We start from the raw sequence: 24,480 nt of genomic DNA, 5'->3' as shown, positions 1-24,480 counted from the left end.
GGTTGTAGCGGGATGTAACAAACAACAGGCTGTAGTGCAAATACGTGGAATTAGTAAAACTAAAACAGTGATTATTTTTAAGTAAATACACAAACGGTTCTTGTGTGACACACATGTAAAGGAAATGGGATTGCAGTGAGGAGGAGGGGGGGTTGCAGAGCTTAGTGAAAAACTGAGATTTGCATCGCAACTGAAAATAAAGTAAGCCGCAGATGCTTAAAGGCAGTGGTATTTCTGACACTAAAATACTGAACTATAATGTAATTTTTATTCAAAAGCCATTACACGCAATACCGCACGGCAGTTAAACCAGGCACCCTCACAAGATGATAGCTTCCAGTATATTGTAGTAAAATAAGATTCTGCAGCCATGAGTAAATATAATCGTGTTTGTTTTGATGTATTGTCCCCAGTGATTGAGCACCAAAGACATTTCTATATTGTATTTAAGCTGCTGATGCGTGGAGGTCCATTTGCTAATTGTAATGTGACGTAGCCAAGGGCAGTGTAAGTGATCAGGCTTGAGTCGTGATTTACAGTTTAAAACCAGTGTTTTTTTGTTTTTTTTTAATCTTTCTTACAATGCGGTGGGAAAACAACTGTAATAAAACAAAACAAACAAAATAAGCCTAGCTCTCATCTGGAGCACTAACTGAATAATACTTTGTGTGGTCCCTGTCTGATGTCAGGATGGATAAGCCCTTTACCAAACTAAACAAATACAAATCAAAACTGTTCATATGTTCCCTCCGGAACTACAAACATTCTGTGACTATTTTACTTATTTGAACAGTGTAGCACTGGAACAGACAGATCTCTCACTCCTTGGTTTTGGTTTCTTTCTCTTTCTTCTGCAATGCACGCATGCTTCCACTTCCTTACTCATTACCCATATAACAAAGCTATTGGATAAGCCCTTTTTATCGAGGTGTCATTAACTGTAACAAGAAGTTAACCAATTGACCATTATCCTTGATTTGTTAAGGAAACAACTATGGGATTTTCCGGAGGTGTGCATACATGCGGGAACCCATGGCATCTAGTGGTCAACCCATTACCTTCAGGGAACAAAGCTCTTTTTCTCAAACTATCATACTGATTCTGCAGCACTTCACCACAGTAATCATATCGGTCTGCTTTTAAGAATCAACCACTTATAAGAATCAAATCATCTGGGACGGATGTGATTCTTATAAAACGGAGTGCAAAGTATTTTATTTTATTCAGGTTTTGGGTCTTTGAGGTAAATACCCATTTTGGTAATGGTTACATTTCGTACTTGAAAGGGAACTGTGTGTCTTCTAAAAAAAATAAAAACAAACACACACACACACATTGAAATTCTATGCTGGTTTAAAAATAATATTTATAAAGAATTGTTTTTATACTATACCCTGACAGTTCCTCCTTTATTTTTAACAGTCTGAACTACGACATCTAGTACACCACAATATAAGGTCCAATTTTATTCTACTTCAACATCACTGCCAGCAAACACCAATCAGATCTAACAACGTGCTACATTCTCATCATTAGTCTATCCGAGCATCTAAACTTGCAACAATTGAATGCAAAGGTATTTCTCTTTAGGCGATCACATAAAATGCCGTCACTTTTAAAATATAACATGCACCCTGTGTATAAAGAACATCTCTTGTTGGGTAACATCCCTTGTAAATTATGCAATAAAAAATACCATAGAAAATTATTTAAATAATACTGCACATATCATATTTAACATGCAACCTCTATATAACACAAAACATTCTTACAAAATGTGAAAAACTGTTGTAGATTCTGAAAACTAAGATTCATACTACAATCACAACACTAAAAACATGGAGCAATTTTTGTTATGTACAGAACAGTTTTGTTTCTTATACCAAAGAAACAATATTAACCATTTGCTACCCAGTGTCCAATAAATAGGCGTGGCAACATACCCAGAACAATAAAGGGTCAATGCAGTAATGTAAGGAAGGTCAATGAATTAATCATACTGGTTACTGTACTCCACAGATAATTGCACAAGGTATGAGTAATCACAACTGGTAATGAAAAGCATCACATAACTGTAATGTTCTGCGAGACAGCAGCCGGCCGCAAACTGCCTCCATACGTCATTTTTTTATATGAGTAACTGATGATGCATCTTTGTAAATGCACCTTTATGTGACGTTTTATTTTTTCCTCACATTGAGGGTGGGAAATGTGGACTGCATCTTAAATTCAGAGGAATATGGTATTTCTAAATAAAAGCAACATTCTATTGATAGATCATCAAATTATGGCCGGACTACAAGGCAAATCTGAAGATATGGGCTACACCTAGTGGTGGCTTCTGCGCGTCCCAAAATAAGTACATCCTCACTGGTTCAAATGACAGGAAGTATTCCCACTTATAATCTATTACGCTGCTCTGCCTTTGATTTTTTTTTCTTATATATAGTACTTGAGCAGTTTTAATATTTCTAAGATAGCCGCCTTTTTCTCTATCAAAAAATGAACCTATGCAGTCGCTGAAGACACCAGTAAATATATTCAGATAATTACACCTAACAGAGGATGTGACTGTTTTTCAAGAGCACTATTAAATCTATAGCAATTCTACAGAAATAAATTGATTATCCAAACAAATCAATATTACACTACCTGGTCCAAATTAAAGAGATTTAATAATACATACATACACACATACACACTTAATATATGTCATATTTAAATATTAAATAATATTATATATATATATATATATATATATATATACACACACACACACACACACACACACACACACACACACACACACACACACACACACACACACACACTTAATATATACAGTATATTTTTAAATTTACTCTTAAACATCATCTTTCAGGACCAACAAAGAGATGGGTTATAAACAGAATGTCTGAGAGTGGAAAAACATGCCTTTAATGCACTGCAGTTCACTGTCAAATCACATCACGAGTGTATTTGCAAAACACAATTACTGTACACCATTTGAGATTCAAAATTGACAAGGCAGTGTTTAAATGTATGTTAAATGAGCTTTGCCCATGCCTGATCAGCAGTGTTTTTTTTTTTTTTTTTTCCACAATAGTAAAATACATCCGGTTCAATGACCTGAAGAAAATATCTCCATGAAGACAAACCACACAGAACGGTATAAAAGAGCACACTTGTCAATAGCCATGACCTTCCTGTTTTTTTTTTTTTATACTTTAGCAGCTGAAAAGCATTAATGTTACTACTGACACTACAAAAACTAAAGGTTTTAAGATGAAAAAATGCAGCTCTACAAAGCAATGTCTAAATGGGATATGATGCATTTAACCTCCTGTAAAAAACACTTGAACCAGAAATTTACTAATTTCTCATGTGCTGTGATCTAGGTAGATAGTATGTACTCATTTCTCATGTGCTGTGATCTACAGTTCCTAAGACTTAGCCTACACTAGTCCAAACATATAATTAAAACACCCAGTCAAAGCACTGCCACTGGGAGCGCAGGATGAGTCACACAGCTTGGACGGTGCCAGTTCATGTCCAGGCTGTGCAAAGAGGCCGAACTTTGTTGGGGACCCAGAGGTGGGCGTCATACTGGGTCTGACGCTCCCAGGGTGGGGGATGGGAAACTGGCAGGGATTACTTCTCCTCATCGCACAACAGCGAACCCTACTGGCCAGACACGGTTGGGCGTCATACTGGGTCTGACCGCTCCCACTGGACTCTGAACACCAATTCGGAGTGGATAAGAGAGGACAGGCTGGTCTCTGTTCTCCTGGATCGGTAGCCCGCCCGCCCACCTCTGTTCTGGATTGCTCTGTGTAAAAGCGATTCTGGCTTTAGGCTTGATTTAACATGTAACATACACATAAGAAATATATATATATATATATATATATATATATATATATATATATATATATATATATATATATATATATATATATATATATATATATATATACACACACATACATACACACACACACACACAAAATATATACAGTATATTTTTAAATTTACTCTTAAACATCATCTTTCAGGATCAACAGAGAGATGGGTTATAAACAGAATGTCTGAGAGTGGAAAAACATGCTTTTAATGCACTGTCAAATCACATCACGAGTGTATTTGCAAAACATAATTACTGTACACCATTTGAGATTCAGAATTGACAAGGCAGTGTTTAAACGTATGTTAAATGAGCTTTGCCCATGCCTGATCAGCAGTGTTTTTATTTTTTTATTTTCACAATAGTAAAATACATCCGGTTCAATGACCTGAAGAAAATATCTCTATGAAGACAAACCACATAGAACGGTATAAAAGAGCACACTTGTCAATAGCCATGACCTTCCTGTTTTCTTTTTTTTTTATAATTTAGCAGCTGAAAAGCATTAATGTTATTACTGACACTACAAAAACTAAAGGTTTTAAGATGAAAAAACGCAGCTCTACAAAGCAATGTCTAAATGGGATATGATGCATTTAACCTCCTGTAAAAACCACTTGAACCAGAAATTTACTAAATTCTCATGTGTTGTGATCTAGGTAGATAGTATGTACTCATTTCTCATGTGCTGTTATCTAGGTAGATAGTATGTACTGATTTCTCATGTGCTGTGATCTAGGTAGATAGTATGTACTAATTTCTCATGTGCTGTGATCTAGGTAGATAGTATGTTCAATAGCTCATTATAACAACACACATGAAAAAATCCAAGCAAATAGTTACCCAGATATTCCCTTCACTGTCTTCAGAGTCTGATCCTTAGGCATTTCTGGCAAAGAATGTGTCCAGCATACAGGTACAAGGATTAACAACAGTTCAATGAGTGGTTCATTTGGGCTGACAGATCACAATCTACTTTCACAGCATGTTAAATAACTTGACACAAATGCACATGCAAAGTGTTAAAAGTTCCTAAGACTTAGCCTACACTAGTCCAAACATATAATTACACCACTGCCACTGGGAGCGCAGGATGAGTCACACAGCTTGGACGGTGCCAGTTCATGTCCAGGCTGTGTAAAGAGGCCGAACTTTGTTGGGGACCCAGAGGTGGGCGTCATACTGGGTCTGACGCTCCCAGGGTGGGGGATGGGAAACTGGCAGGGATTACGTCTCCTCACCGCACAACAGCGAACCCTACTGGCCAGACACTGAGCACATTCGGAGTGGATAAGAGACAGGGCTGGTCTCTGTTCTCCTGGATCGGTAGCCTGCCCGACCACCTCTGTTCTGGATTGCTCTGTGTAAAAGTCATTCAGTCAGTCAGTGGCAGAGGTGGGATTTGAAACAGTGACCTTCTGGTTATATGCCCTGGACTTCAACCACTGGACCACACTGCCTCCTAAAGCAGGGATGTTAATAAAAGCTGGGAGCTGAGAAGAATCCATGGCTACTTTTATCAAACGCTATTTTTGAGATGTTACTGGAAAAACATAAACTCTTCTTAACTGTCTTCTGTCTCTCTGGGAAGACAAGCATATGAGCAGTTCTTTGATTGATTGCTGGATATTAGGCAAATTCAACTGGCTATCTCCGTTAACATTTAATGTTCCGCAAGTTTCAGTGGTGGCAAGAAGCATGTCAACATGTAATGAAAGCAGAAAATTAAAAATGAGAATGACATGCTTTTTTTTACCTTGTTTAAATTAGGAATATTTTAATCTGTCTGATGTTGTGTCATCAAAAATGCAGACTTTTTAGAACTAAGCTATTTGGTACCTGCTTTTTTATAGTTCTGATATTTCTATATTATTTTAACTTGTCTTTTTTTTCTTAATTTAGTCGTCTCCAATTTTATTTTACCCTGATTTTTCTCTCCAGTTTAGTGTGCCCAATTATTATCTGTATCTTCGGCTCACCACTTGAAATACTCCCGCCGACTCGGGGAACGGAGGCTGGAGCACACCTTCTCCAAAACGTGCTCCTACAAATCCGTCATTTTTCGCACTGCAGATCCATAGCAAGGCCAACAGACCTATAGCGCCAGAGGATCTGGAGGCTCCACTGAAGAACCCGGCCACAGGGGTCGCTGATGCATGGTGAGCCATGGATTCCCCTGCCGACCTAAGCCCTCCCATCCCGGGCTGCGCTCGGCCAATTGTGCGCCAGCCCCTAGGAACTCCCAGTCACGGTCAGCTATTGTAAATTACCTGCCCAAATTTTGTGTTTACGATCACAAAAACAGTATTGAACAGCAAAAAATTAGGTTGTCTTGAAGAGCTTCACACAGACCTTTCCAGACCCCCAGGCCTAGAAAAATGGTTTTGCCTATGCTCAGCAGAGGTTTCCACTTTCTCCTTGCCCCCCTCCCTTCATCTTCTTTCAATCTCAAAGCACAGCTCATAACTTTTTGGAAAGGAGGGAAAAAGATATGATGAAAACAGATATGAGGAGAGCAGAGAAGTACTAATTAGTCACACAGGATGATGTGACACCTTGAGGGAAATAAGACTGCTGTAATGTAGCCTCTGCTCGTTCAGGAGGGATTCATGTCTTATTGAGTGAATGAAGTAATCCTGGTATGACTCACACACAGGGGGCTGAAATTGGGAAAGTGACGGACTGCCTGTCAATGGCAGCATCTGCTAACATAGCCAGTGCCATGAGGAAGCATCTCTGAAACATGTTCTGTCATCCAGTTTGATTCGCTCATTTATAAAAGTGTGCTATAAGAGGAAGCAAATAATGCCATTGTCAATACATAAGCAAGAGCATGTATGCACTTAACCAATTCAGGGTCGTCTGCTGTATCACCATAAAAAGTAAATTCACAATTTATTAAAAAAATTATTAATTTTCAGACTAAACAACAATTACGTATTTACATAATCTGTAAGAAAACACACAAGGTACCAGAAACAGTGGCTTACAAATATGCAGGCTGCATGCAAAAAATGTGGCTGTCTGCAAAGTGATGTTCATGCATTGATTTATTTACTACATTGAGAAATCTGTAAACAATATTTTACTTGTATGTACTGTACTCTAGAAGCCTCGCCCCAGCTTGTCAATCACTGTGTGTAAATAATATGTATGTCAAGCCTGCTGGAAGAGAACCAGAGCCAAATAAAGAAGGGTTGTTATTGATTATCACAGTTAATTTAATGATGGAAGCCAACACACCAACATGTTTAAAATCAAGTTTGGCTTAAATGGATTTTGTTTTTTTTTGCATTAAGCACTTTCCCCAAGTTCTTGCTACGAGTCACAAATCAAGTATTCAGGGAATATCACAAATCTCATTTTAAAAGACCAACAATACATCAGTTTAGGATCACCATCACAGATGAAGATGGCAACATCAAATCTGTCAGTCAATGCAGCAATGATAAGATCTACTGCCTTTTTTTAAGGTGATACATGTTTCCAGCTGTTATGTATAGCAATTGACTTTGGTAAATGATTATAAGTTGTTCAGTAAAAAAAAATATATATATATATATATTGTGAGCCAGCTCACAAGTTTACCACCAGGAGTCATTCATGGCAGGTTTGGTGTGAGCCCACAGAGGTTGCCAGAAATGATTAGATGGACCTGTGGGCAGCATACATGCCTGCCATGATGTCAAGGAGTTAACGGACCGACAGGCTGCAGGTGTGGTTAGGTAGGCAATTAGGGTTTGACTATTGTTAGACTATCATTGGCCTTAATTGGCCCACACCTGTAGCCTGTAATGGCCAAATGCCTGGCTGGTAAAAGGGAGCATGTGCCGCTAGTCTGTTGGGTTGTTTGTTTTGTTTGCCTGCCTGAGAACTTCTGAGGATTATCTACAATAAGATCGGAACGGGATAACGTGGTGGTCCTTTGCATCTGCAATTCCCTGTTCTCTGCAGGGGCTATGAGGAACGGCCTGTCCGCTGCTGAGATTCGCAAAGGGACTGGACTGCGGAATAAGGGTAGGAGAAGGGTTCCTAAAGAAGAAACCTAAAACCCAGGTGGAATTACCTATTCACCAACTGGACGGGGTTATTGGTCCGGTTGGTTTACATCAGCAATTTTGCTTTGGTGATTTGGTTTTTTTGTTTGAAACCTTGTTTGAACTGTTTATTTTCTTTTGGACATTGCAATATAAGAGCCAGCTGTATAGAATACTGGAATAAAGACTTGCTTTGTTTTGGAAACTACTGCCTGTTTTCTTCGTGTGCACCTACCCGCCCACAAGTGGTACCAGAAGTGGGGCCCTTTGTTGCACACAGTGGTCAGGATGTTTCCAGTGAACACCCATGATAAGGAAGATGCTGCTTGGCCAGCGGGAGCCAACGGAGCTGCGGCAGGAGTCGCTAGTGAGCTCACCGCTACAGTGCAGCAGTTGCTGACAGCTATGCAGCATCAACAGCTACAGTTCCAGGAACTCGTCCTGAAAACCCTGGGGACTCATCGACAAACTGGACCCAGCCAGGTGCTATCCAAGATGACCCCCGACGACGACATAGAAGGCTACTTAAGGGTCTTTGAGCGAACCGCCGAGCGTGAGAAATGGGCCCCAGCAGAGTGGGCGATCATACTAGCGCCGTTCCTGTGTGGGGAGGCGCAGAAAGCCTATGTTGACCTAGACAGAGAAGCGGCTTGCAACTATCCAAAGTTAAAAGCAGAGATCCTGGCCCGACTGGGGGTGACTACAGTAGTTCGAGCTCGGCGGTTCTATGACTGGCAGTACAACCCTGAGCGGCCGGGGCGTTCCCAGCTATTTGACCTGCTACACCTGGCGAAGAAATGGCTTAACCCCGAGCTCAATTCACCCGGACGGGTGGTCGAGTTGATGGTAATGGACAGGTTCATCCGGAGCCTTCCCACGGCAGCCAGAGAGCGAGTAGCAGAAACAGACCCCAGCACCCTGGATGACACCATAGCTGCGTTGGAACGCTACATCGCAGCACAGGTTCTGGGGCATGCGGACCGGCAGGTCCAGGAGAAGAGAGGGACCACTATAGGCAAGTCACTTGTCCGCTTGGACCCAAAACCGGCGCCTGGAGACGATCGCCATAGCGAACCACGAGGACCACACCGACACCTTCTAGGGAAGCAAGAGGCCCCTGCCGCTGCCACCAATCAGCAGGAATCTATCCAGTGTTTTCGATGTGGCACTAGGGGGCATATTGCCAGGCAGTGCAGGAGGCATTCACCGGAGAGAATGGATGTTGGACACAGCCAAAGTATACCATGTCTCCAAACCAGCTCGGTGAGTACCGATCCTTTTTTTGTTAAAGTGAAGTTGGAGGGTCAAGAAGTGGTTGCTCTGATAGATTCGGGGAGTTCAGAGACTTTAGTTACCAGGGACTTGGTACCATTGGAGAAGTATACTCAAGATAGTAAGGATGTGTACATACGATGTATTCATGGGGACATTAAACCATATCCCACAGTAGTGATCGAGGTGGAGGTAGTGGGTCATAATTTTTTTGTAAAGGTTGGTGTAGTTCCTGCCCTGCCCTTTTCGATGATCATAGGGAAAAACTGCCCACAGTTTTTAGAGTTGGTTAAAGTAGGGGTGGGTCTATGGGGACAGGGTGAGGGGACGCAGCCGTCCACCTCCAATCCAAATACAGAGGTAGGGAGGGAGGAGGAATCCCAACCTTCCACCTCATTGCAGAAACCGGAAGCTGAGACAGAACTGTTTCCCTTTCATAATGAGGATATAGCGCCCTCTGTGGGGGAAAAGAAAACTAGATCTCAAAAAAAAAGGGAAGGGGGAAAGTTTTTAGCTAAGCAGAAACACGCAGATAGACCACCCACACAGGCCAGTAATCCTCCGAGGAGCCCCAGCTTGCCAGAATTAAGCCAACCAGAGGATTTTCTTAGTCAGGCCGTTGAGCTAGACAGAGAAAACTTTAAACAAGCTCAAATTGAGGACAGCAACTTAAAAACAGCTTTTGAACAGGCAATGGTGGCGGATGAGGAGTACTGGAAAAATGCAGAAGAAAGGCATACACCCCATTTTTTATTAAACCAAGGGTTACTGTATCGGGTAATACGGGGGGTTATTCCGGGGGAACACATCCATCAGTTGGTAATACCGCACTCCCAGAGGAAGACTGTATTAAATCTAGCACATGTACACTTGCTTGGGGGACATCTGGGGGCAGATAAAACGAGGGCCAGGATTCTGCATAGGTTTTACTGGTTAGGGGTGTGGCGCGATGTGGTTGAGTTTTGTGAGTCCTGTCCTGAGTGTCAGCGAGTGACCAGTAAGAAGCCCCCTAAAGCCCCGCTTGTTCCCATGCCCATTATAGAGGTCCCGTTTGAAAGGATTGGGATTGATTTAGTGGGGCCCCTGCCAAAAACTAAGTCTGGATTTGAATATGTGTTAGTGATGGTAGATTATGCCACTCGGTACCCAGAGGTAGTGGCTCTGAGGAATACCTCGGCTAAAGTTATAGCCCAGTCATTGCTGCATATCTTTTGTAGAGTGGGGTTACCTAAGGAGGTCTTGACCGACCAGGGTACCCCTTTTATGTCACTTATCTTCAAGGAGCTCTGTGCGCTCCTGAAGGTTAAAACCCTGCGCACTTCTATTTACCATCCACAGACGGATGGCCTAGTTGAGCGTTTCAATAAAACATTAAAACAGATGTTGCGAAGGGTCACTATTAACCAGCCACGTGAGTGGGATGTGTTTTTACCGTACCTGATGTTCGCATATCGCGAAGTTCCACAGGCGTCCACCGGGTTTAGCCCATTTGAACTTTTGTTTGGACGACAACCCCGGGGCCTTCTTGATGTATTGCGTGAAGCATGGGAGGCAGAACCAGCCCGGGGCAGAGCAGTTCCCGAGTACATTACGTTACTCCAGAGTAGGCTAGCAGAGATGGCGGACCTGGTGTCCAGCAATCTCCAGGAGGTACAGGGAGTGCAGCAGCGCCAGTATAACCAAGGGGCTCGAGTCCGAGAGTTTCAGGTGGGGGATAGGGTAATGGTGCTTGTCCCGTCCGACCCCCATAAGTTTTTAGCCCAGTGGAGAGGACCCGTGGAAGTCATAGAGAAAGTGGGCCCAGTTAACTACAAGGTACATCAACCAGGGAGGCGGAAGACCCACCAGATTTATCATATTAATTTGTTGAAGCCCTGGAAAGACCGGGATTGTTTTTTTTTCAGGCAGCCAGATCTAGAAGGGAGGGAGAATCGACCAGGTGGTTCCCTGACAGTAGCTATGGGCGGTCAGCTGAATAAGCAACAGCAAGCCGAGTTAGACCGACTTGTCCAGGAAAATGGAGCAGTCTTCTCAGACATCCCAGGGTCCACACACCTTACACAACACCATATCGAGACCGAACCAGGAGTTAAAGTACAGCAAAGGTACATTAGGGTGCCAGAGGCTAGAAGGGAGGTCATGCGTGAGGAGGTACGTAAAATGTTGGAGTTGGGGGTCATCCGGGAGTCACGCAGTGAGTGGTGTAGCCCGGTGGTTATGGTGGCTAAACCAGACGGGTCAATTCGATTCTGTATAGATTTCAGGAAATTAAATACTGTGTCTAAGTTTGATGCTTATCCCATGCCCAGGGTGGATGAGTTACTGGAGCGGTTGGGAACTGCCAAGTATATCTCCACCCTGGATTTAACTAAAGGATACTGGCAGGTGCCGTTGACCCCAAGCTCCTGCGAAAAGACGGCTTTTGCCACCCCAGATGGCTTGTTTGAATTTGTGGTTCTGCCTTTTGGTCTACACGGGGCACCTGCAACCTTTCAGAGGTTAATGGATCAGGTGCTACGTCCTCACACCTCCTATGCCGGGGCGTATTTGGATGATGTTGTTATATTCAGTGATGACTGGCAGACCCACTTACAAAGACTGCAGGCAGTGCTAGACTCGATCAGGGAGGCAGGTTTAACTGCAAATCCAAAGAAGTGCAGGTTAGCCTTCTCCGAGACACAATATCTAGGGTATACTATGGGGCAGGGGTGGTTGAAGCCCCAGGAAAAAAAGGTGGAGGTCCTTCACAATTACCCTCGTCCAAAAACCCAGAAGCAGGTTAGGGCATTTTTGGGACTGGCGGGGTATTATAGGAGATTTATCCCGCAGTTCTCCACTCGTGCTACACCCCTCACAGAGCTCACAAAAGGGAGAAGGAATCAACCTATTTTCTGGTCAGACCAATGTGAAGCGGCGTTTCAGGATCTAAAACAGGCTTTGTCCTCTCGCCCCGTGTTGCGTAACCCAGATTTTTCTAAACCATTTGTTTTACAGACTGATGCGTCAGGTGTTGGATTGGGTGCAGTTTTAGCGCAAGAGGTTGGGGGTGAGGAGCATCCGATTATGTACTTGAGTAGGAAGCTCCTTCCCCGAGAGCGTAATTACGCCACTATTGAAAAAGAGTGCTTGGCCATAAGATGGGCCGTGGAAAGTCTTAGGTATTACTTATGGGGCCGCCGTTTCACACTTGTCACCGACCATGCCCCTATTAAGTGGCTGTATAGCCAGAAGGATAGCAACCCACGTCTTACACGTTGGTTCTTGACCCTCCAGCCTTACTGTTTCAATGTAAAACACCGGGCTGGTAAGGAACATGGAAATGCTGATGTGCTATCAAGGCTGCATGATGACTCTGTTTTCTTTTCCAGGGATATGCAGCTGCATAGGGGGAGGGAATGTGAGCCAGCTCACAAGTTTACCACCAGGAGTCATTCATGGCAGGTTTGGTGTGAGCCCACAGAGGTTGCCAGAAATGATCAGATGGACCTGTGGGCAGCATACATGCCTGCCATGATGTCAAGGAGTTAACGGACCGACAGGCTGCAGGTGTGGTTAGGTAGGCAATTAGGGTTTGACTATTGTTAGACTATCATTGGCCTTAATTGGCCCACACCTGTAGCCTGTAATGGCCAAATGCCTGGCTGGTAAAAGGGAGCATGTGCCGCTAGTCTGTTGGGTTGTTTGTTTGGTTTGCCTGCCTGAGAACTTCTGAGGACTATCTACAATAAGATCGGAACGGGATAACGTGGTGGTCTTTTGCATCTGCAATTCCCTGTTCTCTGCAGGGGCTATGAGGAACGGCCTGTCCGCTGCTGAGATTCGCAAAGGGACTGGACTGCGGAATAAGGGTAGGAGAAGGGTTCCTAAAGAAGAAACCTAAAACCCAGGTGGAATTACCTATTCACCAACTGGACGGGGTTATTGGTCCGGTTGGTTTACATCAGCAATTTTGCTTTGGTGATTTGGTTTTTTTGTTTGAAACCTTGTTTGAACTGTTTATTTTCTTTTGGTCATTGCAATATAAGAGCCAGCTGTATAGAATACTGGAATAAAGACTTGCTTTGTTTTGGAAACTACTGCCTGTTTTCTTCGTGTGCACCTACCCGCCCACAATATATATATATAGACACACACACACACACACTTGAAACTAGGATATCTTAGACTCAGTGTCCGGCTAAGTGAGTCAGATGTTGTTATTAAAGATCAATATTACAAAGAAAACACCAGGAAACAAACCCCCACCCAGTTCAGATGCTTTACCTTTGCTTTTTCTGATGTCCTCTTTCCTCCAAATCCTCCAGCCCCCACTACAAACAAGGAGAACTGACTGTAGCACAGCAGGTCCTTCTCATCGTATGTGTGTACTGGCAAAAAAAAAAAAAAAAAGTATGCTGTTTCGCAACCCAGAAAAACATAAACACAAACACATACTGTACTGTACTTTTTTGTGGGGAAATAACACTTTTGGTAGAAGCTATGTGTATAATATACAGGTGGCACACTATGGAAAAGATGCACAATACACTTACTGTAGGCAATACTACTCAGTAGATAGCATTTAGGGATGTTTTTGATAGGGTATAGAATAGCTGTGTATTATACAAAGGATGTAAACCAAGATTGCGCAGTCAAGCACATTATACACAGAATAGGCTTTTGTGCAAAGTGGGATTTGTCATTTGTTAAGGTATAGTGTTGGTGTGTTTACAAGGAACACATGACTTTACCTTAGATAAATGGAATGCAAAACAGACAGATAACTTAAAAAAAGCTCAATATACTGAACCACAATAAGTATTTTTTATTAAACTGTGTTTGATTCATTTGTAAATGTATTGTATATGGAAAATGTATTTGTGAAACTATATACCCAAATCTATCCTTTGTTAATCTATCCTAAAAACATTTTGCCTTCACTAACAAAGAGATTATTATCAAAGTAGTAGTGTATTTGCTGTTTGTGAATGCCTCCGAATAGAAAGCAAACTTAAATCTGCTTTTCAAGCTGTTACAGTTTTTACACGGCCCTCTGAAAGACTGAGAAACTTTTCCAGTTATCACATCTTAAATATCCATTGTTTTCCCAATAAAATTATATTTCTGAACACAATTTAAGAGACTCTAGAGTTCACCTAAGGTTGCTTCTTGCAAGTTTGTAATAACCACTTATGTGTTTTCCCTTTCACAACTAAATTGTGTAAATTGCTTCCAGGAGTACAAAGCCTTGGATAAATAGGGACCACAGAATCAGAGCTGCACGATAAATCTGCAGTGGTCTGGCAACTGTAGACACTTTGAGGATCTGAAATAACAGGACTTGAAAAAAATAAAGGTTTCATGAAATCAAAAACCTACTGAAAAAAGCAAGCCATGGTTTAATTTGTAGACAATATCCCACCTACTGGAAAAGCTTACCATCTAAGAGTATGACAGCTCCAGAGCCCTTATCTAGCACATCTGAAATCGCAGCTTGAGATGTCAGTTTGCCTGTGACAAAACATGGGAAATATTTTGAAATTCACATTATTTCAGAGCATTTCTGGACATAGCATTAAAGGATATGGACATAGCATTCATAGCATTCAGGGTTAGAAACTAACCCTCTCCCGTTTGCCCGAGGTGAATTAAAACTGATGAGGACTAGTTGATGTCTCAGTATTCCTGTAGACGAGTGCCTAAAAGAAAATACAGATAGAGTCTCACGTTCACAGGCTTGCCTTTAAAAAATGCAGGAAAAGACACATTTTTAAAGGGGTGTAGCAGTGGTGAATAAACATTTATGATGCTTACAAAACAAGTCACTCAGAACTGAAACGTACTTTCATCGCCCCTTGTCATGCTGAATTTTCCATTATGCGTCAGCGTTTCATTGAATTTTGTCCGTGCGATTACTTCCACTATCCATTTATTCATCAGTGTGGTTTAACTGAACATTCGGCCTGAGCAAAATGTACTTTTTAGATACCAAAACAGCCATTTTCACAAATTATGTTTCATTTTTCAATTATGTATTTTTTTTTTCTTTTTTGAACACAAGACGTTTATTTGGTAGGTCGATCTTTAAAATCAGTGTAAAATATTAAATATTTAAAACTATATAGATTTTACGGATGATTGCTTAACTATGTCTTACTACTAACGTATTTGTATTACAAGACTTAGTGTAAAATATTAGAACAACAATTTCATATAACCTATTTCAAAGAAACATAATGTGAAGAAATGGCTATTCACTACTTTTTGTTTAGATGTTTTGAGATCTAAAAAGTAGATTTAGTTTATAATAACGAAAGTTTACATTTAAACCACGGAAATGAATACAATTAACATGTTGCATCATTGAAGCGACTGTAAAGTAATTTTACAAAAATGTGGAGTTTTAGACCAGGTTGCAACACCCCACCACAAAAGCAAAAAAAGAACCTGGCTTTCACAATTTGACTGGCTGCAGGAAGTCTACGCCTTCAGAAAATAAGATGTAATGCAAGGTTTTGTGTCCAGTATGACAAAAGTCTCAAAAGGTACTAGTCCTTAGGACTAGCACCATAATTTTGTTAGTTTCTAACCCTGATAACATTTATCAATATTTTTACACCAAAATGCAATTTGCACCATTTTTGTAAATGGAAAATGGAATCACCTTAGTCATTCCGTTAACTTGTTTTAAGCAGTTTGTTAAAATATTATTGTAACTTGTTACCAACGTTATAAAATTGGCCAGTTGAATTTTCCATATCCATATCTTGTGCTTTATACCTGAAGTTGGTAACAGTTTATACAGCTCCAGGTATTGCTCCCCATGCAAAAGCTATCGGGAGAAAAAAAAAAAAAAAAAAAAACACATTACAAATGCTTGACAGATATAAAATATCTTTCAAACATACTCAAATCAAGTTTCCTCCCTTCACACTTTCTTCCTTTGGTAAAATATATTTTTACATTTCAAAGCATCTGTCAATATCTATCTTGTTATATAAAGATAAAGGGGCTTGACAGATGCGCAAAAGGCTGTCCTTCACATGATTAATTTATTTAATGTTGTGAAATGGGAACAGCGACATGTATTTTGCAGTGTGTAAATCTGCATCTTTCTATTGTAAGTGAGTTTCAATCATGATGGCCAGATGACATCTGATCACCTTTGATAGAGGACAGAAGACACCCAGTTAAGGAATGGGACTGCATCCATCCAAATCAAGTTATAAATACCTTGCTGAATTGTCACATCAAACCACTGCTGACCTGGCTGGCCACAGTCAGTGGCTCTGGAACAATTTGTAAAATGGAGATGTTGAAAGCCATCGAACAAAACTGTAACCCCTATTTATGATGTAAGCTACGCAAAATCAGCGCTGCAAAGCCAATGCTGCCACATCCCAGCGCCCCTGGCCACACTGACTCTACACCTTATTAATGTTTTTCTTCCATGTAGGCACAAACAAAAAAAATACTGCCCACAAGAATTCATTCACACTTACCCTGGTAAAATCAAAATTTAATCCAGGTACAGCAGCTAGCCCACCATCCATCATGGAGGCCTGGCACGGAATGACTCCAAAAGTAGGCAAGCAGCTAAATTCTTCATGCCCTTCAAAAAGAAACTTCATGTGATCTGGGTCTTTGGTTGACATGCCAACTCCAAGGGCATATAGAATACACTGAGTTTGTGAATAGGTGAAGACCATCTCCGGTAACTTTTGACCGACTGCCTGGGCCTGTGAAATCAGAAAACATGCACTTCATTTTAACAGACAAATAACATTGCAATTGCCTGGCAACTGGATTTGCAAAGACTTTGCTTTCTAAACAAGGAACTAGATTTTGAGGATAGTTACCCTACTAGAAAGATACAGACAGAATACCATATAAAAATAGTAACACACACCAGTACAATGTATTTGGCAAAGAATAGTGTTTCTAGGCACCTGTGTAGCATCAGGAAACTGGCTGAAAACAGCATTGTCTGCAACGTTAGAAATCAACTCTCTATGCAGTTTGCACTGAAAACATCAAAGGTTATGGTGTCATTATGTTACTGTATGTGAATTAATGTTATTCATTCCCCCTTCTCAAAGCCATAGTACTAAGAAGTAAGAATATTTCTCCCACTCCATCTGCAGACAAGCTAAATAGAAAAAGGGCAAAAGCACTCAATAATGTTTTTATACCATGAATAAAAAAGTCCTACTTGTATATTATAAGAACAAAAAAATCCTGCTAGCCATAGGTACCATGGGACTGTTGCTAAATGAATGTCTCAGAATTTGATTGGTGTTCCAGGTTTGATTTTTAGTGTGCATTGCTAAGGCAAAATAGAGAAAATTAAATGGTAAGAAAAAAGTACAAAAAGGAGTGCATGACGACCTTTTAAAAATTAGCCATCTTGGGGGAAAAAAGTGACACGGCTCAGAATCACCATTTTAGAACCACCACATCTTTATTTCCCTGGTACTTAAACTAAATGTTCATGAACTGCTTCTACACTGAATTTACTGTCATCAGGGGAAAGGTGAGATAGCCTTGATTTTATCTTGTATAAGCTTGAAATAGAAATGGGTAGGCAATTCTCGTTACTGCGTGGGGCGGAATTTAGAAATAATGCAATATTGATTGCTAATCAAAGGTTTTTTGTATTCCTTTATCAACACTTGCATGACATGTCCTTCAAAGTAATGTACATAGTCTTCATGTAATACTTTGTTATGTTCCGAGTGCATTTCAACTTGCTTGAAAGAAAGAGCCCTAATTTGACCCTTTTTTTTGTAATTCATTTTTCTGCATTTATATTTTTTAATATAGCACTTACTGGATCAATGCCTGTGGTGCTGGTGGACGCAATGGCGCTAGTATGATTAGCTGAAAGGTTTTCAGTGTCAACTCTCGAAAGCACATCAACCAGAGTAGCTATTGACTCTTTAAAGGGAAAATAAGCAACAGATAGACAAGTCATATATTTTTTTAATTGATATGTATTACCACAAAAACACAATTACATTTTTCATGCTTTAAATCAGTTTGGTGAACCATTTCCTACGTAAACCAGCTTGTTGAGAAACACAGTGCCCTCAAATGATTACAAAGCCTGGTCACCTTTTGTTCATTAGGTCACTAATGAAGTTTAGTCCATAGCTTTTTTTTCACTAAGATCTGCAGTGAGTCAAGAATACCTTCTGAAAAGAAAACATGCTGTAGAGGGATGGTCAAATTTACTTCAGTCCTTTCCTAGTGACTAAACTGAAGCAGCCATACGTTGCCAGAACAAGCTGTATTTTTTCACTTCATATCCGAGAAAAAGCTACCAATTTGATGTAAAAAGCAAATAGCCAGAAATCTGGATCACCTGTATTTTCTCTAAGCAACGAATGCTATTACAACATTTTAGTTTCAAACCTTCCAAAGAAAGGACCTCGTTTCATGTGCAGTACAGTAAAATCTAGTTACAAGAAACGAGTATCATTATACTTCTATTGAGGTGAAACGGAACTTTTCATTAAAACCCAGTTTGATAGTAGATATATAACTCCCATGACAGGGTGTCGAGGAAATTTTCTGATCGTTTACGTAAAAGGTTTTTTTGTTAGTTTAAAGAAAGAATTACAAAAGGGAGCTTACCGTCATCATTTTTAATACTCCCATTACTTCTGAACAATTCATTTTGGTTAGTATATGCAATTTTTTTTTTTTTTAAATCTCTATTAAATAAATGTAAACAAAATAGCCACATAAAGCATGACTGTGCAAAGTGTCCTATTCCGGTATCTTGCTGACCACATTAAATACAGTGACTGTGTTTATGATTCCTCTTAAGAACATTATCCAAGTCTTAATTAAAACAGGAGCATGGTATGTATGTTGACAGCAAGCATCCTGCAGGTAGTAATGCCATCTTATATTAAAAGTACTACACAGGCAAGTTTCTAAACATTATTTTTTTATGCAAGCAGCTCTGGTAGGCGTCACCGTCAAATTAATTATTTGCACATCCCAAACCATTCAAAGTACCGTAAAATATTCATATTTGGTATTTAAATAATGGCTACTATAAAAGAACAGGAATTGCACAAGGCCTTTACTGTACGGGCCTGAAAGGATGGTTAATAACCTCTATGGAACCCGAGTTTTGTGCACGCCCAACTGATCGCTATAGAGTCAGTTTGCACGTGAGCACTACAGCTCTGCTTCTGGTCTGCAAAATATTACATCACACTAAGCCATGCTATATGGGGATATCTTGTTTACAGTCTTTTAGGAAGGATGCTTAATTATTTTATTGCTAAAACTGCATATAAATGTTGAAATAAATTAATAAAAAATAATGAGTATATTAAACAAAAGTAAGCTGTTTTGTTAAACTTCCATGCCTATAAGCACCCATTTTAATGAAAACAAATCAGTATTATACAGTTTTACACATTCAATTAAGTACATGCTTCTCCTTTTATAACATCTGCATTGTAAAAAAAATCCAAAAAAAAAACATGTTTTCTTAAATCCAGGGCTCTTTTTCAATCAGTCAGAGTACACTTTAATTAAGGATTGCTCCAAAAAACAGATCTCTCACACATCATGGAAGTATGGAAGTGCACTAACCCCATTTCAGAAGATTGTAAATTTGACAGATATCTGAATCCAGCTAGTGAGGCAGTACATTCACTGACTAATCTGGGTCACTGCTGGTATATCCAGTACAAGTTAATAAGAGGTAAATACAAGAATAAGGATGGCAATGCACGAGGGACAGAGACAATTATAAATGTGGCACTCAAGGAATTGAAATTACTTCTTATGTTAGCAGAAGGGATATGTCTCAAAGAAAAGAAAATGCATTGTAGTCTTCAATAATATTCTCATATTAAAATAAAATAAACATTACTTTGTCGCTGTAAATATTGTATTTTCTTTTCACTAGCATCTGCCATGAGGGAGGACAGAAGATGCTTACTCAATGGACGTATAGTTGTACCGGTATCAGGAAGGAAAATGAAATGACAGAGAATTCAAATGGAAAACAATGCAAGTTATTTTTATTTACCTGGGATATCTTGGGGTTTGTTTGCATTTTTTAAATCACAGACCGCCTCCCAATTATCTCGCACTGCCTCAGGAGTCATTTCCTGGTTCTTGTGCCTTGCAATGGCACCCTGTGTTCTCTCCCAGCGCACTAACAACAAGACAAAGGATGGGAAATGTTCACTGATATCACAGAAACCAGAGATTCAGAAACCAATGTTTTCCACAGAACCACAAAATATAATGTATCTGTGCTTAATGAGGGAAACACTGCTGTGCTCATAGAAAACTAAAATAATGTGAAATTTGTTATTGTTAGCTCTATTTTTAATTTATTTACAGCCATGGAGTGGTAAGTATGTTCCTTTCCCTGTCATTATAATAAAACCTAGAGCACTGTGACCAACATCCACCATATGTATGTATGTATGTATGTATGTATGTATGTATGTATGGCATTCTTACGTATGGAACGACAGACCGACTTAATCCTCCTTGTCCCAGTAAAATATGATTATTTATTTATTAAATGTTTTCTACATTGTTTAGCAATAATTCAACGAGATACTGTATTTTTTAGTTTTTAAATGAAGTACTTACATTTACCAATCCAGCCTGCACCTGCCTATTGAGAGACAGAGGAAGAAGAAAATATATATATTTTTAAGCAGTTTTCATTTAAATGACACTGAAGAAATGGCATTTTTGTTTTACACAACACCGACTCAGTGTTAGGAACAGTAAATCCCAGATGTCTAATAACATGCATGATTCAAAGTGTTCCGTGCTCTTTGTAGCCAAGGAGATATAAAGATCACACAGCACAGCATAAAGAAAGCTGTTTTTAGACTTCTGATACAAGTGCAATTCTGAACACACTAGGTGGTTTAGATAAACTCTTCTTTTATACTCTGGAGGCAAAAAAGGAGAATACATATTTTCTGAAGTTTAGGTTTTGAAGATAATGGTCTAGTTCCTTAATTTTGTATCATGTACATACCCTGGCATTTTTTTTTAATTTTATTATTTTAGTATGTATTTATTAAAATGGGCTTCACAATTGTTATTTTAGTGCAAATAAATTAATACAAATTCTGAACAGGTAATTAAGATGTCTACCGTAGCCCACACTAATGAATAAACATACCTTTTTTGCAGTTATAGGGGGAGCTTGTTCTGTTTCTATGCCCCATGCTTGAGCCTTTTTGTATATACATACTGTAAAACTTTAAATGAACGCCAGTAGCCTCGGCGCCTATTGGAGACTGGGGACTATTTGAGACTCGGCGTTTATTATGTAAGATACTTCAGATGCAATCATGAAAAAGCTGCCTGCACACAACCTTATAGAAATGACATATGTAAATTACAACATTCCAGCAACGTCATTAAAGGTTGTGTCAGTCTGTAAAAACAGTTTGTAATTTAATAATAATAAAAACAGTAAAATCCAGTAAAGACAGACCTGTAAATATCGGAACACAAGCGTGTAATAAGGTATACCTTATTATATTTTTTATAGGCTTGCTAGCATCTATAAAGGCTTCCAAAGAAAACATGGTTCAGTCATCACAAATGATCGCTGATACAGCTCAGTATGTTTCCTCTAATTAGTTAATAGGTACTTAAATTGTATCGTGTGCACAGCATAATCTTACGCTGAAGTTTAAGTGCACTGATCTGTGTTAGATACAGATGAGGAGCTATAGGCCAATTTGTCAGTTTTGAACCTTAGCAGTGGTCAAAGGTTATGGGTGATGACATTTTTTATAGAGCACATATGACTTCCTATAAGTGTTCAATATAAGTGATTGCTGTATCTACGCTTCTCAATCTTTCTTTTATTTTTACCAGAAATATTCATTTTTGACCCTTAGCAGAGGTCAATGGTCATGGGTAATGACATTTTTTATAGAGCACATCATACTTCCTATGTGTGTTCCATATGAACCATGACTATCTGTGATCCCTGAGGAGCATGGTCAGTTTTTAGTTTGACCTTTTGGAGAGGTCAAAGGTCGTGGATGATGACATTTTTTTCATAGAGCACATATGACTTCCTATACGTGTTCCGTTATAACTATGACCCTATCGGCACGCCCTAGGAGATAGAATTTAAACGTTAATTCCAATATGGCAGCCAAACCATGTGACCAATCTGCTTTCTATGTTAGTGGTTACTGTTTTATTATGGGCCGCACATCCGTACCAACTTTGAAGATCATACGTGCAACATTGTCCTTGTTATGGGTCATAAAAGTAATTTTTTCAATTATCAATATGGCCACCAAATCATGTGATCAAAACATGCCATTTTGAAATCGACAGCAATTCACATTATCTTCTTTATCATACTCAGTTTCATGTCTCTAGTGTATTGCAGTATGGATTTATACTTTAATATATGAAATACAACACTCGTGAAATTGTTCTTTTGCTCGCTGCATCCACGTTTTTTAACGAAAAAGATGGGATTTTACAAAACTTAGAAAGGACCTTCTCATGAGCAAACATGACAATTTTGGTGCCGATCAACACTGCAGTTTCAGATAAGAAGATCTTTGAATATTTTGCCAATGCAGCGGGCAAACCAACCATTCAATTGATTCTGTTTCAACGTTTTTAGTTTTTTTTTTTTTATAGGCCATTCGTCGCTACCTGCTGACATTGTCAGATCTCCATCTTAAGGCATTTTTGTCGACAAGAGTTTTGAAGATTGTCCAATATTTTCACAAAATGTAGCCTTGTGGCCAAAATGTGAACTTTTTCACCAAAGGACCACCAGTCTTGTACTCTGCCGATAGGCATCTACCTACGTATGTGTTTTCATAACTCTGCGACAAACTTTTGGAGGAATAATAATAATAATAATAATAATAATAATAATAATAATAATAATAAACACAGCAATAACAATAGGCTTCCCCATGCTCAAAAAAGCTTCACAATTGGTTTTAAAATGAACCTTTTAAAATCAATTAAATTCAGTTTTTTTTCATCCTGAGCCTCAGGGTCTCTACATTGCTGTTCAAAAATATACTTGGTAAGCTCACCGTACAGCCATGTGTGTGTATTGGCTGGAACATTCAGTATGATGTGCATTATATTATTATTCATAACCCAGCGTTTAAAAGAGACCAGGCATCTACTGACATTTTTCCTAACAGCCCTGGTACCTGCACAGTTGGTTGGTCTATGGCGGTTTTATGATGTGGAATACTAAGCACTCCGACTGATGTTAATAAATCAAACTAATTAATGCAAAAAAACTAAAATCTACTTTGGAATTGTGCTGGGTTTTTTTTTTTTTTTCCTTACCTCAAACAAGCTACCATTTTCCTCACAGCTTTCATGGCACAACCACAGAACAAGAGGAGCTATATACTCTGCTTTAAGGGACTCCAACAGATCTAGGATATAAAACAGACATATAAATATCTTACTGTGGCAGAGCAAAGCTCTGCCCTTTTTAAATTGGCAGGGATGGGGTTAATTTCCCCTACCTGCCTGGATTTATTATGTTCAGGTGGCTGGGGTTGATTAGTTGATTAGGTTAATTAACGATCAATCAGCGCCGAGCCACCTGACATAAAAGGAGGCCTCTGCTTCTCATTTGGGAAGAGGGAGCTGAGGAAGCAGGTTTGTGTTTGTGGTTTTTTGTATTTGTGAATCCAGTGAAGGCATTGCCCAGCCTGGAAACCTTAATTTTGCAAGTCTTGTTTTTATATTGCTTTATTTGTGTTTAAATCCCTTTATTTTGCCCTTGTGCACATTTATTTTGTGTTTATTTATAATAAAATAGTTATTTTTTTGAACTGCAGTCTGTCTCTGGGCCTCTATACACTCACCAGCCTGCCACATTTACAATACAACAGTTCACAGTATATGATCATCAACATGTACAATTTTAGACACTTGCAGACCTAAAGAAGTACACTAACAGAAAAAACAAAAACCATAACTTGAACAATATAATCATAACACTTGAGTAAAACAAAGGAAATGTCTTTGTCTTAAACACTATTTGAAAAAAGCAGTATTTTCCATGTTTCACCTTTTATGTCAACTGAACATAAAAGTGCTTGCACACCATTTGTCTCTATTAGTTTGGTTTGGCTGTTGTATGAACAACCAAGTTCGCTTGGTGAACAAACTGCATTCAGAAAAAAAAAAAAGAAGTCAGAAAAAGGTAGTCTTGGTTTGTTTTGCAAACGAACCAAAAATTGACTCTTCAATTTACATTAGAATATTTAA

General features: G+C 39.5%; 1 protein-coding gene across 1 annotated transcript in view; it reads right to left on the bottom strand.

Annotated features, from left to right (window-relative positions):
* Positions 1-24,480, bottom strand: part of LOC121316706 (peroxisomal multifunctional enzyme type 2-like) — a 51,852-nt gene that overhangs the window by 21,665 nt on the left and 5,707 nt on the right. Inside the window, exons 3-10 of the mRNA XM_041251841.1 lie at positions 23,545-23,636; positions 20,827-20,851; positions 20,249-20,377; positions 18,023-18,129; positions 16,695-16,931; positions 15,973-16,024; positions 14,632-14,703; positions 13,477-13,580 (exon numbers count right to left, since the gene is read on the bottom strand). Of these exons, the coding sequence (XP_041107775.1) occupies positions 13,477-13,580; positions 14,632-14,703; positions 15,973-16,024; positions 16,695-16,931; positions 18,023-18,129; positions 20,249-20,377; positions 20,827-20,851; positions 23,545-23,636 (818 nt within the window). The remainder of the gene's footprint in view (positions 1-13,476; positions 13,581-14,631; positions 14,704-15,972; positions 16,025-16,694; positions 16,932-18,022; positions 18,130-20,248; positions 20,378-20,826; positions 20,852-23,544; positions 23,637-24,480) is intronic.

Source organism: Polyodon spathula, chromosome 1 (assembly GCF_017654505.1).
Source record: "Polyodon spathula isolate WHYD16114869_AA chromosome 1, ASM1765450v1, whole genome shotgun sequence".
Lineage (NCBI taxonomy): Eukaryota > Metazoa > Chordata > Actinopteri > Acipenseriformes > Polyodontidae > Polyodon > Polyodon spathula.
Note: the sequence above shows the minus strand (reverse complement) of the source record. Positions and strands in the feature narration are given on the sequence as shown.